The following is a 20000-nucleotide window of genomic DNA, read 5'->3' on the forward strand; positions in this document are numbered from 1 at the left end:
ACTATGACATTTTTAGACGTTTTTATGCCTTACTATACTATGACATTTTTTGACGTTTTTATGCCTTACTATACTATGACATTTTTAGACTTTTTAATGCCTTACTATACTAAGACATTTTTTGACGTTTTAATGCCTTACTATACTATGACATTTTTAGACGTTTTTATGCCTTACTGTGACATTTTTTGACATTTTTATTCCTTACTATACTATGACGTTTTGTTTCACATTTTTATGCCTTACTATACTATGGAATTTTTAGACGTTTTTATGCCTTACTATACTATGACGTTTTTTGACGTTTTTATGCCTTACTATACTATGACGTTTTGTTTCACATTTTTATGCCTTACTATACTATGACATTTTTTGATGTTTTTACGCCTTACTACACTATGACATTTTTTGACGTTTTTATTCCTTACTATACTATGACATTTTTTTGACGTTTTTATGCCTTACTATACTATGACATTTTTTGACGTTTTTATTCCTTTCTGTAGTATGACGTTTTTTGACGTTTTTTATGCCTTAATATTCTATGACATTTTTAGACGTTTTTATGCCTTACTATACTATGACATTTTTAGACATTTTTATGCCTTACTATACTATGACATTTTTTGACGTTTTTATGCCTTACTATACTATAACATTTTTTGACGTTTTTATTCCTTTCTGTAGTATGACGTTTTTTGACGTTTTTTATGCCTTACTACACTATGACATTTTTTGATGTTTTTACGCCTTCCTATACTATGACGTTTTTTGATGTTTTTATTCCTTACTATACTATGACATTTTTTGACATTTTTATTCCTTACTATACTTTGACATTTTTAGACTTTTTAATGCCTTACTATACTATGACATTTTTTGACGTTTTAATGCCTTACTATACTATGATATTTTTTGATGTTTTAATGCCTTACAATACTATGACGTTTTTTGACGTTTTTATTCCTTACTATACTATGACGTTTTGTTTCACATTTTTATGCCTTACTATACTATGACGTTTTTAGATGTTTTTACGCCTTACTATACTATGAAATTTTTTGACGTTTTTATGCCTTACTATACTATGACATTTTTTGACGTTTTTATTCCTTACTATACTATGAAGTTTTGTTTCACATTTTTATGCCTTACTATACTATGACATTTTTTGATGTTTTTACTCCTTACTATACTATGACATTTTTTGACATTTTTATGCCTTACGCACTTCTATACTATGATGTTTTCATGTTTTACTATACTATGACGAGATCCAAATCTTTATTATTACAATTATTATTTTTCTTACATGGTTTTCGGGCAATATGCTTACAAAAGCACAGGGATTCACAGAATTTGCTCAGTGAGCCTCAGAACGATGGGAGTACCCTCTTACTGCCCTATGGACTGCAATGCAAATTCAGAGCGGATTTTCAGCAAAAGCCTTTTTTTTTAAACTCACTCCTCTTTCCACATTTTTAATGCTAGAAACACCACAGTGCACAGATTTGTGGTGCTCAAGAAGTTATCATTTCGTTGATACAATATATGGTTTTTAATTAAATCACAGTAGTACAAGAGGTCCGCTCAGCCATTCGGTTCTGTGTAAGTTGAAGTGTATTGTTAAATAAGTGACCATTCAATGTTGGGGTCCATGTACCCTGTTAGCTGAGTGGATATAGCGGATGCCATTTGTGCCGATAACTTTAACTGCGGATTGCCAGTTCGAATCTTGGTTAGGTTGGACTAATTGCTGCACGTCAATATAATAGTAGGTACTGAAAGCACATTAAACATACACATTAAATTGTTAACAACTCTGTGATATTGTTCGTAATTGTTTTCTAATTTCTATGTAAGGTGTACACAAAGTCATTAATATCTCAAACACTTTTAAGGCTATAGACATGAAATTTGACAGATATGTGGGCCATGATGCCATGATGCAGTGCTTTGCATGCTCATAAATTAGTGTGATGGTGCCACCATTCTGCAAGATATCAGTGTTCAATGTGACTAATGATAATACTTTTATATCTATATTTTCTCTTAGATGTTCAGGTTCAGAGTCCTTGCTTTGACCAAGATAACATCCTTTTTTATGCATTTGTCAAAAGCAGTGACGGCAGCAATCACACTGTGACGTTTTTCACATTTGTATGCCTTACTATACTGCGACATTTTTTATGCCTTACTATACTATGATGTTTTATTGACATTTATAAGCTTTACCATACTATGACATTTTTTGACGTTTTTATGCCTTACTATACTATGACGTTTTTTGATGTTTTTATGCCTTACTATACTGATATTTTGTGAGTGTGTCTGCACAGGAGGGACAGAAAATACTGAAAAAAGAGACAGACTGTAAGGAGAGAGACAGTACAAGGTGAAAAATAGATGTCAAAAATAGGAATCATGAATTGCGGTTCAGTTATGTTTGTGTGTCATCCTGCTGCTTTTCTAAAATAAGGAATGACTCCTACAGGCAGCTGAAGGTTAAGGTTAGGGTTCGAGTGAAAGTGCAGGTCATCTGTGGGGTTGACTGCTTGATCTGTCCAGTTGCACACGGAACCTGAATGCTTTATACCGAGACAGAAGACATATGACCAAAGCAAAGACAAAAATGCTATTGTTTTATTACATGTATCATCAAGCAAAGTGTCTCTGTAGATGCCAGTCCTACTTAGTCAGACATCAGTGATCCTTACTTGTCAGGTCCATACACAAATATCTCCCCCTAATGGTCTGCAAATGAATGGACTTTTCACTTTCTGTGGTTGAAAGGATTTCACACACACTTTACTGTAAAACAGATTTTTATTGAATATTCTCTTTCTCTCCTTTTTGTTATTTTTTTGTTTTCACAGATATCATGACACTGGAATGCTGATGTTTCAAGAGCAACCTACGGCACCCAGACTGACATAAAGCACAATGTCTCAACAGCGTCCCAACAGCGGCTTCAGGGCACCCAATCCACAGCAAACCCAAAGCCAGAGTTCAATATTAAAACAATGGTGAAAAAACAAAACAAAACAAAACAAACAAAAAAAAAAAAACAAGAGACTGAAATCACTCACATTTTTCTTGACAAACCACAAGGGAAGAAACACAGAAATTAAAGACCATAGCTCTGGAAATAAGATTCTCCACCATCTGTATTTGGTATTCAACTGGACACAGATCGTCCCATAAATACCTCCAAATTGTAATTAAGACTTACCAGAGTATAGATTATTAATACTTAGGTTGAGTCAAATAGCAAACAGAAAAAATATGATGTCCACACCCCTTTAGCACATGGCCAGAAATCAGGATATTGTAAATATTGTACAGTAAACAAATAGGGACATTGATAAGAAATAAAACTATTGCAGAATAATGTATATAGCCATAAGAATCATACCTCTAGTGTGTTTATATATCCATAAGTGTCACATGCCCATTACTCCTCATTTTTTCTGTGCCCAAAAAAGATTTAGCACAATGATTAACCAATGCTCTCTGTATCTCAATAGGAAACATCAACATTTACGTAGAGCTAGACAAGAGGATACTGAATATACAGACATTAATTGGGAAGACACAATATTTGCCATATAGTGCACTATTGCTGGAATCAGATGCATATGCCATAGAGTGTATGCTTATTAAGTAACTCTGTCTTGTTAACAACACAGGTCATTTGCTTTTTTGAACGTTGCTCTTTTAAATAAACTGTCATGGAATAGAGAAATTGGACAGAGTTATAAAAAGCTACAGAGACAAAAACAGAGACAGAACAAAGTTTAATAGATCCCTGAATTTGTCCCAAATCTTCTCCTGTCCCCCACCCCCCACTGTAAACTACCACAGCAGAGCTTAACACAACTCAGACTTTGATTTATATTTTATCAATTGAGTGTATATGAAACCCCTTCCTGTACTGTATATGTAGTGTGTTTTAGCCCCCGTAGTGACATGACACATCCAGATGGACGTCTGTGGTTTGGCAGCTCTCTTGTATAGTGCAGTCAGAGTACAGTTATCTTTTATTCAGTTTATACCTAACTGGACATCACCGTGACCCACCACCCTTCCTCTTTGATTCCTGTTTGGCTAGTCCCCCCCACTCCTCCTCGTCCTCCTCCTCCTTCGTCCATCAGAGGGCCTGTATGCCTGCTGACCTCTCAGCAACCAGACGTTCGCTCAGCTCCCACAGACTGGCAGCGTTGCTCTGGTCCTGGGCCTGGATGGACGGCAGGCAGCGGAAACAGTTGTTGAAGTACATGCCTCCCAACCCCTCCAGCTCCAGGGCTGCGGCACAGTACACCGTGGTGGCCGCCCCTTGTTGCTGCGGACAGAGAAACACACAGAAGGAGATACAAGTTCAGTGGGCGAATCCTGAGACTGAGACAACGAGATGGCGTCAGCCTGCAGGAGGAGACAAATTACGGAGAACTCATCTACTGACACACAGACATTAGGACGTGTCCTGTCCAGAGAAAAAGAGAGAGGACGAACAGCGAACATTGCATCATGACCACATTGCTATGTCCTCTGTGAGACACACACACAGACACACACACACACACACACACACACACACACACACACACACACACACACACACACACACACACACACACACACACACACACACACACAGACAAAAGGAGACAGCAGGACAGTGTGTCCACAGGAAAACGCAGAAACGCCGTCTCTCCCCTGCCCTGTAGCCCATGATGACTGGGTCATATTACCATGGGAACAGCATAACCCCTTACTGTACATATATTTATATACATATATTTATTTATTTATTTCTCTACCCGGTGTGTACAGGACCTCTGGCTATATGGGACCAGGTGAATGCTACAGATGTATAGACTCACAATAGCAAACGTGAGAACATGGACAAGAAAATTACACCAGCTCCTGTATGGATGGGGATCAACAGGGAAACCACAACTATTATGTAAATCCTAAAAGAGCAGGTTTTAATGCCATGGTTACGAATATGTATATTTTCACATGATGTGCATATGGGTTTGGCCAGGCTTTCAAAGTTGAGTTGAGAATAAGTATTGGAAATGATGTAAGTACAATTCTGTATCTATGTGTTTAAATCAGAAGTTCGTTGGTTGTATTTTCACATACAATACACAAACACACACATGTCACAAGACCTTCCCTCCAGCTCTCTCTCAGTAAGGCTTCCCTCTCTCTTATTTTATAAGCGAGTTTAAACCTGAAAATCACTCGAGTCTCAACCCAGAAAATGACTCTGTTTCATGTTGTCTAAAGCCGAGACACACTGTGAAAGAGAAACAGTATTTGGGCGCAACCTGCTAAGTTCTCAGATACACCCTGCCCCATCAGTCAGTAATTAGTAGGGATATTCTTGGAGGAGAGAGATTTCTGTGACATTTGAAAATGAAAGCTGAAACTGCAGCAGAATAAACACGTCAGAGAGAATTACACACATAACCCAACTGCTCAAAGAGGGATCTTTCATGTTGCAGCTCCGGCTAAAAGCTGCTGTGACAGCTTCCCTGCAAACTCCGAGGCTGGAGACGACTTCTATACGGCCACATGAAATGGCTCGTCTCTTTATCTCCCAATGAGAGGGAGTGAGAGTCAGATGGGGGGCAGAGAGAGTGAGAGGGAACACTGATGTGACGACTGAGGACTCGTGTTTAGCACAGAGCACTGGCTCACACTGAGACAACCCCATATATGCAGTAGTCAAACATGGGCAAGACACACAAACATACACACATGCATAATGGCACCACATTACATGCCAACTGTTTGAACAGCTTCCTACAGCAGCTGTGAGACCAATACACATGAAGTGGAAATATCCATCAAGGTCTAAAGCATTTATACTTTCACATGCAAGTACAAAAATATGCACAGAAATGCAAATGCAAGGAACAAAAAAAACACACAAATCAGATTCCAAGAAATATTTTTCTCATCAACAAACACACACACACACGCAAACACGCGCGCAACCCCCTCTGAGCTCTAAGTAAACTTCCGCCAGGAGGAGCCCTGGTGTGTAACGTCGCAGCAGCAGATTGAGTGTGTTTGAAGTGCAGTGTGATGAGAGAGCTGGTAAACAGCAGATGAAAAGGCAGCATCTTTCTGTGTGCCGCTGTCTGTCTCACCTGCCAGTGAGGCGATAACTTCATCCACATCACATGTCGCCATATCAAAGACAGACAAATGCCAAGCAGTGTCTCCGAGTTGCAGGTTCACACGCGCTCAGTTTAACTCATCTCCCTTGCTTAGGGCATCTGATTTAGCTCGTCTGAAAGCTAAATGCCTTTTAAACTCCACTGAAGATTTCAGTGCTGCAGGCACTGATTCGCTGACGCCCCCTTGAACTTGGCTGACTTTCAGAGCAGTTTGTTTGTGTCCAGTTACCAAACACTGGTCCTGCTGTAAGTTGAAAAATTGATAGAAAAAAAACTTTCACGTTCATAATCCAGATTTGTGTGGCTGAATTTGTAATGAAGACTTCAGTATTTTTTTCAAATAATTTTTCCTTGAAAAGCAAGAGTCTGTACGACTGTTTCTTTGCAGGCTGCTGCAGTCCAGTCAGTGGTAAGAGGACAAACAGCACAAACGTGGACTGTCCAGCAATGTGCTATCTTATTGGTGTTTAGCTCATCTCCCTCACCACTTGACCTTGCGACCTCTGTAGAAGATAAGGCTGATGAGATTAGGCATTAACATGCTCAGCCACCCACCACAGCCATCTATCATTGTGTGTGTGTGCGCATGTGTGTTTGCAGATAGGAGGCAAGGGGTGTGTGAGGTAGTGGGAAAAAGAACAAGAGGGGTTGCGCAACAACCTTGATGCACTTACATTACACAAGTACACACAAACACATATTCACATGTGCATGCGCCCGCACACGAGCACGGACAGATAAACACTTGGGACAATCTACATGAAAGGTAATGTCACCGAACCAGTGTGCATCATACACATCTCTGGTGAAACGGCCACTTCTAACCCATGTGAAACTGTAAGATTATGCCTGTAAGTTTAGCTGTCTACAAACTGAGGGACTTTGCTGTGTCTTTTTATCTTCTGCAACTAAATGTGAATCATTACCTTGTGTACAGTAGTTTTCAGAAAAAAACATCCGTAGTGTTTAAGAGTTGTTCTCTATTACCCAGAGCTGTAGACTCTGACTTGACTCAGACTTAAGTTGCAGAAACGGGGACTTGAGATTTGATGTGGACTCATCTCTGATACTAAGACTAATTATAACAATATGCAGCAGTTTGCCATGTTAAAGGTTAATGCAAACACTTGTAGTAATTTAAGTGCATTTACATAATCATTGTGATCAAATTTATGAGTGTGTTGTTCCCCGCCTATTGCTGTGCAAATGGCCTGTTCAGGAAGCCACTCACAAGGTCCCGCCTCAGATATTTTATTCGGAGTCCTCCAAGTCTTCTCTGGCACGAATTGGCACGACTTTAGCATTTAGTTTAACATTTATAGTTTTTTTTTTTTTTTTTTTTTTTTTTTTTTTTTTGTATGGTCTCGGTTTTGAAATACAAACAATTAAATCCTCTAGGTGTAGTGCTGTGTCATTAGTGAGCACAGTCAGCCTTCAGAAACCTGAAAGACTCAGATGAAGACATGAGACTTGACCAGGACTTGAATGACCCGAGACTTCAATCGGACATTCCCCAAAAGAACAAGAGCTCTGCTACTACCACACTGATTTCGGGGAGAGGAGAAGATGGGACAGATGAGGTTCACCCTAAATCCAAAATTATCCTCTATGCTAAAAATAAAACACAAAGATCACAGCAATATGACAAACCAAAGGAGCAGGACTATATCAAGTGAGAGCAGATTTTACTTACTTTTGTGTATATCTGCTTTCGTGGGTAATAAAAACACCCAAATACAGAGGAAATCCATAAAAAGTACCCTGCAATAAGCTGACTGTAGATAAGCAGCAAAGAGCCTGCACTTAGCCTGGGCTCCACTACTATGGCTCTGGAACTGCTCTGGGATCAGATCCAAGTCTTCCAATGTCAGTATTGACTCATTACCCAAGGACCTCATGGACTTGCAATAGAAATGTCCTTGTATAGTGTTACGCAATAATCAGTTGTTGAAAACTCCTTATTGAGCGTATTCAAAAGCAAAAAGGGGAAGTGGGGGAGATGTGATGTTGTTGAATTAACAGTAATGTTACTTTGCCGTGTTCTGTTCTGTGTCTTCATCATCCAAGTTGTACTCAGCCATATGAGCTTTCTCTGACCCTATGCATGTGACCCCTCACCCCACATCTGTAGTTATGACATTGACCTCTCCCTCTGACCTGGATGTAAATAAACCCAGTACTGTAGAGCAGTCTGTTTTTGGCCCATCCCTGTACATACAAACTTGTAAATACGAACAGCTATGCATGCTGAAAACCTAGCAATTCTTTCAGGTACTTTTATAATCCCCAAATTCTCATATGGCATGTGCTGAAAAAAAATGAATTATTTAAAAAAGTAGAAAAAAAAAAGAAAAGATTCAAATTAAAAAGGTTTAAAATACATGAGTTGATAATGTTGTCAGGCAATATCCTCTCTTGGACAGTGTGTGTAGAGTCTTCCTGTTTTCTTACTCCTGTGGGTGGTTCTCTTCCTTTGCCTGTCCTTCTGTGTTTCTGCTCACCATCTGTGTCAGTTGTTGTCAGTTGGCATTTGTACAGCAGCGAGGGTTGAGGCAGAGCAGAGAGGAGAGGGGGAGCATTCACCAGCTGACCTCTGTGATGGCACTCCAATTCAGCAGCCGTGCTAAATGTTGGCAAAACGGACAAAGCTATTTATGCCTGGGACACAATGTGAGAAGTTCAGTTTCTGGCATGAACCACAGATCATTGCAGCATATGTCCATGCTTGTCATGTGAAGGCCCACTGAATATGCAGCGGGCCCAGGAAACATTTTTGGTCAGAACCAAAAATAACTTTTGTTAGTTGGCTTGAAGTTTGGTAACCTGTCAATCACAGACAAGCAACATCCTCAGATTTGAAGTACCCACTGTGGTGTTCTATAAGGTAAACACTTTCTTGCAAATACTATTTTACCCTGTTTTAGACACAGTCCGGTTTTAGGAAAACAGACATGTAAGCTACAGATTTTTTTTAAAATCAGATCTATAACTGCTAAAACACCTGAATTGTAAAGGTACTTGCTGAATAAAAAAAACATTTTCTACAATCCAGTGTAAAAAGGCTACAGCATGCATTTGGAAAGTACTTCCAGGCTTGTAGCCCCAGCAAAGGGTTCAGGAGGAGTGCGGTTTTTGCCTCAGCCCTCTGCCCAGCCTCGTGGACTAGCTATCCTGAAAGTGGGACTCAAAGGGATTGTGATTCTGTTTCAGGAATGTTTTTTTTCAACCTGTGATGTTTAAAATAGATGGAGGTGTCTGATTTTTAATCTGTGCTAAAGATATTTTACATTTAATAAATAACCATTGAAATCATAAGCTTCTCCTGTGTATTCCTGTGGTTGTGTGTGCGTGCGTGTGTGTGTGTGTGTGTGTAAAGTAATCTTTACCCTCAGCCGTGGTAACCTCTGCGAGTTGACAGCTCAGCTGAGCGTGCCTGGCCCAGCTGTAGAGGGAATCCTGGGTAATGCGGTCCCCTCAGATAAACAAGCTGTCCCTCCATTCAGCTTGACCACTCAACCAAGAGCAGAGGAGATTAGCACCTCAAACACCTCAGCGCACACTTCAGAAAGCACCGTGACACTCACCCCTCTGACTCCACGGTGACCTCTGTCACCCTGACTGAGGTAGGACAAAGGTCACACTAGACAAAAGCAAGTGACTGTACTGTGCGTTTTGTCTGTTCTAGCACAATAAAATAATTTCAGTAAGAAAGTATTATGAGGGGAGCAGATTATTCATTTCCACACATCCATCAGTCTGGAATAAAAAATAAATCCATGTCCATAATGTGACTGAGACTTTGTTCAGACCCCTAGAGAATGACCAGCTTTCCTCATCATGAGTCTCCCCAGTGATTAGTCTACCCCTGGTCATCTGTATGTAGTAAACTCTATTTCATACCCTCCATTAGCCCACTGGCTGATGGCTAATACTCACCTACTGGCAGCGTGCTCCCCTGAGGGGCATTAAGGACAGGATGGAAGGATCAGCCTCCTCCCTCCCTGCTTCTCTATCCGTTCCTTCATCATGCCCGCTCAATCGCTCTCCGTCTGTCTGCCTTGCCCCCTGCTCCTTCCTCGGCCCCTTCTTTTCCATCAGCCCTCTGCAGATCCCTATTCCCCTGCAGTCCCATCCCCCCTCCAGCCCCATAACTTACAGGACTGGGCATACAGAGCTGCTGTAGCTGAGGTCTCATGGGTAAACGGTCATAGTAGGTGAGTAAATGGATCTCTTTCCCTGGAGTCCCAGATCACAGATGACACTCTTTCTTTCTATATAAGTGAGCAGAGTGATATGGTCTAAGATGAGAAGGCAGAGAGAGAGAAAGGAGCAGAGGGGTAAACCATGTAGGAGTGACAGGAACACAACACAAAGCACCGCAGAAACCCCCCCTGCGCTATTTCTCTCTCTTTCTCTGCTGCCCTCCCTTTACCCCTTCTGCGCCAGATAAGATCAACCGAGTGTCAGTCATCAACAGCCTCCTGTCACACCGTGATTGTTCATCTGCTGTGTGTGTGTGTGTGTGTGTGTGTGTGTGTGTGTGTGTGTAAATGTGCAGTCCAATGCGACATCCCTGCATACATTTAATGCCCACATGTTCGAGGGAACAATAGAAGAGGAAGTGAGGAACGAGGTGGAGGGAATGCAAAGGACAAGAAGGAGAGGAGGAGGGGAGGCATAACGATGAGAGGAGGGACAAGGAGAAGGAGCACGAAGAGAAGGAGAAGAGGAGATGAGGGAGCTAGGACACAAGGCATCCAAGGGGAAAACGACGGGGAGTCAGAAGGACTTGCGCAGCGACTGTGAAACTATCTCATTTTTATCTTGCGAGAGGACTTTCGAAGTGATCCGCACAACCTAATTATTTTCCCCTAATAAAAGCAACATATGCTAAGACAATAAAAGGCCTTATTGGACACCTATTCATTAAAGAGGAGCAGTAAAAGGAGCAGGACTCTGGCACAGGGATTAGCTTTTAAAAGGGCTTTTCTCTGGCTGGAAATGGCCTTAGTCTTCCTTTAGCATGCCCATATGGGTGCATAGCCTGCCATAAAAGATCTGAATTATACATGAAGAGGCCTGGCTGCTTTATTGGCTGTGATCTGCTTTTTCACTCTCACCTGATTGCGTCAGCGCACGACACCTCAAAGTTTGGATTGAATCACTCTTTGATCACATCTACTTTGTATGAATGCTACAAGTCGTGCAGTTTTGAGCAAAGAAACGCTCCGATGTAAAGTACATATTGCTAACGACAACCATTCAGCAGCAGTAAGATAAGCCATAATTCAGAAAAGTTGGTTAAGTTAGTAACACCTGGTTGAAATAACACATGCTGGTGACTCACGTCTGACAGTTTGGCACAGCGGAGTCATTATTCCATATGGTCAATGTACTGTAAGTGTCAGTATGTTGTTATTATGAGCAGAGCAATGCTGTCTGTGTGTTGGTATGTGAGTGTGTGATGAGCTGGTGTAATAGGGCCACACACAGGTGTGTGTATGCTCACCTCCTCACTGATGCACCAGCTAATTGGTCTCCTGCGGCAATCTGACATATTCCCATACTCAGAATCTCACACACACACACACACACTTACCAAAAGAAAAAAAAAAATCACACACACATACAATGTAGTGTGCAATAGTTATATTCACACAAATACAAACTGTGCAAATGTGCACACATGTGCAAACACAGCCATGTGTGCACCCACATGCACAGACAGCCCGCAGAGTGGGTTTCCAAATGAACTCATTATCACAGTGCCGACTCCAAGTGAAGAATGACACCCTAACAGACTGCTCACACTGTACACACACCTACTGAAAAGTACTGTAAAAGAAAATAAAAACCAATGACCAGAAAAGCGTACTGTAAAACACCATCTATGAAAGAAAAATGCTCCCAAGAGCCAAAAACCTCCAAAATCCTCTGCAGAAAAGGCAGGAGCCCCCGAACACACCAAACACAATGCAAACATTATCTGGCTTTTTGTTATGTTAAGTACCAGTGATGATACCAGCCGTCACTCCAACAGCAGACATGCACCCAGCTGTAACAATTACTAAGAATACAATCCCAAAATTTAACATTACAACTGGGAGGGAAGCCCCAATGTTCAACAGAGCAGAGATACATTTTAAAGCTATCACACAAAGCAGCAAAGGGAAATGTATTTTTAGGCAAATGACTGACATGGTTGGGGGAAAAAAAAACTGTGAATGATAAGTAGTTTAGTCCAACTGAATGCACAAACAGTGGGTTTCATTTGCACGTTAAAATGTTCATAAGATCTTTATTTTTTTTTCTAAGCTCTTTCCTTCACAGATGAACGATGTGTTTTTCATCCTCAATATTTTTGTTTGTTTGCAGTCAAGCTCATCTCAACCCTGACTTCAGCTCATCTTCCTCTTTATGGCCATGGTAGAGTAAAAAACTGTCTTTTTACATTGTCTATCCTGCTCATTTAGCCTCTCACCCATTCTCCCACCCCCCCTTACCTCGTGATGGAGGTCGAGAGAGGGATGTTCTGTTTTAAATAAGAAGGCAGCACTGGCCCATTAAACTCTGATAGTAATGATATTAATTTGGCAGGAACGTGTCATTTTCACAGGAGAGCAACTAGCTGAACTGTCATTACGCACACACACGCACGCACACGCACGCACACACACACACACACACACGCACGAAAGCATTCTGTCTCATTCACACTGTCTCTTACCTACACTCTCACACAAACTCAGCCTCTGTCTCTCTCTTTCTCCCCACACACCCACACACACACACACACCCACACACACACACACACATACACACACACACACACACACACACAAACCAAGAACACGTCACAGGAGAGCAGCTAGCGGTAACATTATGAGAGAGTTGGAGAGATCTGCTAATGGGATAGATTAGTGTGCCCTTGGTCACAACGGCTACAATGGAGTGACTGGAGCTGTGACATATATCCATGTCGCCCCCCCCACCCCCTTCCTTCTTCACCTCCTTTTACTCTCCTCTACTGCACTTTCTCCTGCTCCTCTTCCTCTGACCCCCTCTTCTTCTTCTTCCTCTCTCCCCACTCCACTCATCCCAGCTTCACATTTCAGTCCATCTCTTGCTTTATCCTTTACAGATGAGACCAGTCATGGCGAGATTCAGGACTGGGGAGTGGAAACTTATCAGAACAGAGGCTCAGTTGTGATCAAGGAGAGGATGGCTGAACACTTTGTGCTGCAGCGAGGTTGTAAACCACTTACACATTATCAGAATTGTTTTTCCTCATTATGGATCTTTGTTAATGGAGGAACTTACCAATCAATACATGAGTAAAAGTGATGGAAATCAGAATGTGTGAGCTGTAAGCGAAATGAAAAGCTGTCACAAACAAGACTGCAAGAAAATACTTTAAGTCACTCTTGTCATTTATGGTCAAGTCCGGAAGTATGGCTCAGCTAAACATTTAAATTTGAGTGGGTCAAAGTGGATGCTTGCATGTTTGGTGGGCCACAGAACTACATTAGAAGGTATGGTAAAGGGAGGAGGAGACCGAGACCACATTCCAAGCTTCAAGGGGGGTCTGACAATACTGATCAAAATAAACTGAGGTGCTAGAAAGGAGCCAAACCAATGAGAAGAATGAGATGCAGGAGAATCCTGTTCATTCAGACCACTACAGTGAAAATTTGTGCAGATTAAGATTTTTTTTTTCTCATTTTATTTATTGATTAAACACATTAAACTTTAGAGAGAAACAAGAGCAAACTTGCAGTATTTAATGTGTGAATCTGCGGTCTGTATTTGATGTGCCTTTGAGTCGTCTCTCTGCTGCACTTTTCCAGCTGTGACACTAATAAAACTTGTCCAGCGCCTGTCTCTATAACACTGCTAAATATACTCACACGCACTGACTCTCTGGAGCATGAACACACACACACACACACACACACACACACACACACACACACACACACGCAGGTCATATATGCATGTTACTCACATTTAAACACATATTGACCCTCAAAGCAGTAAAAACACTACAGAGGGATGAGCTGGTGTATTGTGCAGTGTAAGAAGAAACTGAATGTATTTATCTATTTTTATTGGTATGCTGATCCAGTTGTATGTGTGTGTGTTTTTGAGTCAATGTGAGAGTGTGTGTCCCAGAATGCTACTGTGAATGTGTGTGTGTGTGTGTGTGTGTGTGTGTGTGTGTGTGTGTGTGTGTGTGTGTGTGCGTCTACGCTGACCCCATCTCGGCACTCCTGACCGGTTGAATGCGGGCTGCATAAATTAGTGCTGATGCTCTGCGATGTAATTATGCTGCTGTCAGGACGGCCCCTCTACTCAAATTCATTTTAATAAAGTTGGTCTCCAAGGTTACCGACCGGGGGTCACCTTCGGTGTCAGCCCCTATGGATCGCGCCCACGAAACATTCTGAAAGTCTGCGGTCGGAGTACGGTAACACCTTAACACGACAGCCTGAACCCCCACACCACAACACAAACACACCTCCCACTGGCTCACTCAGGATGGAGAGAGGCAGGTGGCAGAAAAGAGGACAGAGGAAACAAGAGTGGCAGAAATGAGGAGGTGGTACAGAGACAGAAAGGAGGATCAAACTGTGGGAAGATGGGATACAACATACATTGAAAAGAGAGAGAGAGGTGTGGGAGGGTGGAAAGAGAGGTGGTAGCATGAGGGAAGGAATAAAAATGAGACGAAAAGAGTAAAAGGAGTGGGGGGGGGACAAGGGTAGAGGGACAAGGAGAGGGCAAGGGAGTGTCTCTCTTGGGCAGATGGTGGGGTGTATTCTCATTTGTCCTGCTACAGTGTGTGTGTGCTAACACTAACCTCCGGGGCAGAGCTGCAGCACAGAACACGCTCTCAATTAGCAAGTAACACAGACCTGCACATACAGTTGGGCGACGGAGACGCACTGCTCTGTCTCTAACACAACAAACAGTTAAACATACAGGAACACAGCGGACACTGCCCCAACACCAGCTGAATGAAGACCCATTTAAATTAACCATGGATACATTTCTAATTACTTTCCAATACCTTCTGACTATTAACGTGGATGGTTATGGCTAATGACAGAGGAGGGTGTGTACTTTCAGGCAGTGTAAAGTATTATCGATCGTGTTCTGAGTTATTGAGGCTCATTGACCATTTGCAACAATTTTGGCATAAAATATTTAAACGGACTGACTCAACAATCAACTCAAACAATTTGGCAGATCTTATTTCATCAAGTAGACATGTTTCAAATATTTCAAAGAGAAGTTGTGTAAAACTACTCTTCTGGATATTCTTAATTAAATGACAGAATGAAATGATAAATTTCCAGCCGCTTGAGCTGTAAATTGCATAAATTCTGGCTTTCACTGGAGATGGCGGTTTCATTTCATCTTCATATTTTACGTTTTTTTTCCTACAACTTCTTCTACTATTACTTTTAAATATTTCTATTTAAAGTGTGATTGGGTGAGCTGAAAAGGTATTTCAAATACAGCAATGTTATCAAATGAACACAGTACACAGAACACAGAATGTTTTCCAATGTTTAACAATAATGTTTGTGAAATCTATGCCAGAATGGTTGATCTCAAAGTTATGTGAATATAACTGTCTGGCTTTAATAGTAATTCTGAAATCATATAAAGGTTTTGCTGCTTGTTACTAAGCTACCATGCTAATATTTGGTCATCATCTGCCTCTGTCTCTACTGCATTATTACCCTTTTTACCCCCCCCCCCGTTCAAAGTTGCATCTGGTAAATATTAAAATCTCAGTGTGCGGCTGACCAGATGCACACAAACACAGCACTCTCTCTGGCCTGCAATCATTCAGTGTGTCAGAGTGTGTAGCCTAGCCGTGTGGGCCGGGGTGACTTTGACTGCCTGTGTAATAGTTACAGCAGCACGCTTTGTTAGCTGCAGGTAATTTATGGTTGAACTGGCCTGATAGTCTGATACGATCGACTGCCCTGACTGTCTTTACCAGCCGGCCCCAAAGACACAGAGGAAGACTCTATCTGAGGAGGGGAGGTAAGAAAGAGACACAGAGGGAGAGAGATAAAGATAGGAGGCTACAGGGCGACTTAAACTGTTGCTACTGGAGAGAAGAGTCTAGATGGAGACTGCAAGATGCAGAGAAATAATAAAGCAAAAAATGAATGTGACAAAAGCGTACCGGGAATGAGTAATGCAGGTGAAAGGCAGTGAGAGAGTGAGAGAAATTAAAGAGTTGCAGAGCAGTTACGTTCACAGCATCTCTCTTGAGGTGTGCTGAGAATTAGATTGCATTAAAGACTGACAGTCCATTCATCTGAACCATACCAAGAAGGAACATTTAGTTAATTGAATGATTAATAAATTCAGCTCACTCACACTATTTCACTCCGGTGTTGGCTTTGGATAAAAATGTCTGCCAAATGGGAGACGTCATATATCACTTGTTTGAAATCCTTTGCCTAAAACTTGCGCTGGGCATCAATATAACTTGAACTAGTCCAGCTGTGTATACAAAGTAGGGGCGATACAGCAGCGGTATGCAGTGAGCTCTTTAACCTTGTGCTACGGCGGCCCGTCTGTCTTCCTTTCCATTTCATCAGAAGAAGATGGTGTGTCGGCATGTTGAGTTTTTTGTTGCTGGCTCATCATTACCTGTGTCTGAGAGACACAAATCCCTCAACTGCCAACCAGCACCTATCTCTCTCATGTGGACCGGCACACTGGTTTCCACGCCCACTTTGCTACACCTTCCTTCCTCCTTCCTAATAAAGACAGGCACAGACCCTTGCTCTACATATACCTTTCCTTGACCTCTTCCTCTAAAATGCCAGTTAGGCACGAACATCCTCGCCCTTCTCTCTCCTCCCTCATACCTCTCTCTCCCGGATCGGCCACTCTAATCCGGTCTGTCAGGCCAACCAGGTCCCTGACTGCTGTTCTCCTTTCATCTCCCACCTTCAAACAGAATGAGGATGCTTTCATAAGGCTGGGTGAGTGACAGGTAGGGGAGCCAGGTGGAGACAGGTCCCTGATATGGACAGGCACTTTGTCCTGTTTAAATACACTAATGGGGGATAAGAGGCCTGTCACAGGGACAGGTGGAGATAGGACGGGACAGAAGACACAGACACTCATCTTTACTTATGGACGATTTATGAATGCAGATATAGGGATGTGCAATGTATTTCATCAGATAGCAGAGGTTGTGGTAGAGGGCAAGTAACTCCAGTCTCACATTAACTCTTTGGGATTGTTTCATCTTTAGAAGAAAGACTGATTGGACAGTGTTTCCTATCAGTGCATAATGATGTGAAATTCAAGCTTGTTTGCCTTTAGAGACCAAAAAAAAAAGCTTCTTAGTTAGCCAGAGAACAACTGACTGATGTTTGCAAACACAAGAGTCCAAGAACAGTGTTTCTCTTATTCCTGGGTGGAACACTCCAATTTCAATGCTACATTAACACACAAATCACTGGTGAACACACACACAAACACACACACTCATCTGAATCACAGCGTACACACCCAGTAGGCAGCCTTTTGGATAGATGGCACCTGCATACGGGAGGAGAGGGCACACAAATAGGATTTGAGAGTGGAAGGGGGGTGTGCGGAGGTGGCGGGGTGGGGGTGAGTCCATAAATAGGATTGTGTAGGAAGCAGGGCGAGCTAAATAGGATTGTAATGTACAGGAAAGGATGTATAAATAGGATATGAGAGTCAGAGCTGTGTTCTCACTAGTTCCACGTCCCTGTGGTATAGGAGTTCTCTAGCACTGGCTGGTGCCACGTATGCATGTGTGTGTGAGTGTGTGTGTGTGTGTGTGTGTGTGTGTGTGAGTGAGAGAGAGTAAGTAAAGGCCATTAATGTGGAGGCTAATCTTGAGGCACCTGTCTCCTCAGGCAGAGTGTGACCTCCACTAGCCAGGTTCACCCATGTTTGTCCTCCCACCTCATTCCTCACCTCCTCCGCCTCCCCCCTCTCTCCCCTCTCCTCAATCCTCACATCCCTTTCTTTTTTCATTTCCCCTCACTTTGCTTTTCATATTTCATAAATAAGATCTGTTTTTTTTTTGTTTCTCTCTCTCTCTTCCTGACCTCTCTGAACAGGTAAACTGTCACTCTCGCTGGGTGTACACTGCTCCCCCTCCAAGAGAGGTCGACGGTCACAGCTCCGTCTCCCCCCTCTCTCTATCCTTCTCTCTCTCTCTCTCTGCTTTTGGGGTCAGTGGGCTTTGGGAGCTGTCAGCTCAGAGCTGGTGTCTGCTGGCTGACGGACTAAGATCAAAGGTCAGGGGTCAGGAGTTAGAGGGCAGGACGTGACCCTAAAGACAAACAGCATGGGGAGAAAGTCGTACCCCCGAAAGAGCCTGTCATTCTCCACACAGGGGGTAATGTGAGCATACATACAGTGTGTGCATGAAAGTGTTTGGAGTGTTCATATTTACATGTTGATGCTCTCTCTCTCTCTCTCTCTCTCTCTCTCTCTCTCTCTCTCTCTCTCTTTTACAAACAGATAGTACTCAGAACCTTTCACTTTCTTCACGTTATTGTGCTGTAGATTTCATTTAAAAGGGATGAAATGGAACCACCAGGACTCTTCCTGGAGTTGTCTGGCCAAACTGAGTAACTGGGTAAGAGAGGCTTTGGTCACGAAGGTGACCAGGAAACAAACAGTCACTCTAAAAGAGCTTTAGAAGTGCTCTTCAGAGATGGGAGAAGCAGAAGGACGACCATCTCGACAGCACTCCAGCAATCAGGCCTTTGTGGTAGAGTGGCTACATGGAAGCTACTTGTAAAAAGCATTTGACAGCCTGCTTGGATTTTGCCAAGCAGCACTGAAAGGACTCAGAGCATGAGGAAAAAGATTCTCTGGTATGATGAGACAAAAATTTAATCTTTGAGCAAAAGTCCAGGCACTATATGTCTAGGGAATCATGACCTCATCCCCTGGCTAACACCATCCCTACAGTGCCTGCTCCAGAGCTCACGTGACCTGAGACTGGGGCAACGGTTCACCGTGACCTGAAGCATACAGCCAAGACAATGCTGGAGTGGCTTTGGACCAAGTCTCTGACTGTGCTTGAGTGGCCCACACTAAGCCCAGACTTACACCCCATTATGGCAGTTCACTGACACCTCCTGTGCAATATGATGGAGCTTGAGAGGATATCCCGGGAAGAATGGGATAAACTGTCCAAATCCAGGTGTGCAAAGCTTGTAGAGACTTACCCAAGTAGAATGGAAGCTGTAATTGCTGCCACAAGGGCTTCTATAAAGTACTGAATTAATTTTTTTTTATTGCTAATCACTTGCAAAAATTTGACAAACATGATTTCACTTTGTCATTATGGGTTACTGAGTGTAGATTGACGGGCAAAAATTGCAATTTTATCACACCTGACCTCAATGTACAGTGTGTGTGTGTGTGTGTGCCATGGCATATGCTATGATGTGATGTGTGAGATGTGTCACGATAGCATGGCATGCATCTATTAGCCTGTTTATGGTTTCTTGTCAGAGCAGCTCCTCTCCTCCGCCCATGATTACATTACAAACCCGTTTACACCACCAAGGTCACAATGGACCGCTATGAAAACATCATCTTCTCCATGAGCCAAGGCAACAATGCATACGAAACTGACAGAGACACAGGCAGTTAGTCATACGCTGTGAGCAATACATACATACTCTCATACAGTCATATCATCATATTTTAAGCGCCAAGGTAACTGTGTGTGTTTGTGTGTGGGGCCCAGGAGAGCACGCTGCCTCCTCAGAC

At 42.4% G+C, this 20000-nt stretch overlaps 2 protein-coding genes across 2 annotated transcripts in view; one reads left to right on the top strand and one right to left on the bottom strand.

Moving 5' to 3' along the window:
- Positions 1-3007, top strand: part of LOC111671253 (transcription factor Maf) — a 52248-nt gene extending 49241 nt beyond the window's left edge. The window contains exon 3 of the mRNA XM_023428332.2: positions 2877-3007. The gene's annotated coding sequence lies outside the window, so the exon portion shown is untranslated. The remainder of the gene's footprint in view (positions 1-2876) is intronic.
- The window catches only part of wwox (WW domain containing oxidoreductase), a 131454-nt gene continuing 114261 nt past the window's right edge, over positions 2808-20000 (bottom strand). The window contains exon 9 of the mRNA XM_023428331.2: positions 2808-4342. Within this exon, the coding sequence (XP_023284099.1) occupies positions 4151-4342 (192 nt within the window). The 3' untranslated portion in view covers positions 2808-4150. The remainder of the gene's footprint in view (positions 4343-20000) is intronic.

Source organism: Seriola lalandi, unplaced genomic scaffold, assembly GCF_002814215.2.
Source record: "Seriola lalandi dorsalis isolate HSWRI2012SDOR001 ecotype SW California unplaced genomic scaffold, Sedor1 jcf7180002054873, whole genome shotgun sequence".
NCBI classification, from domain to species: Eukaryota; Metazoa; Chordata; class Actinopteri; order Carangiformes; family Carangidae; genus Seriola; species Seriola lalandi.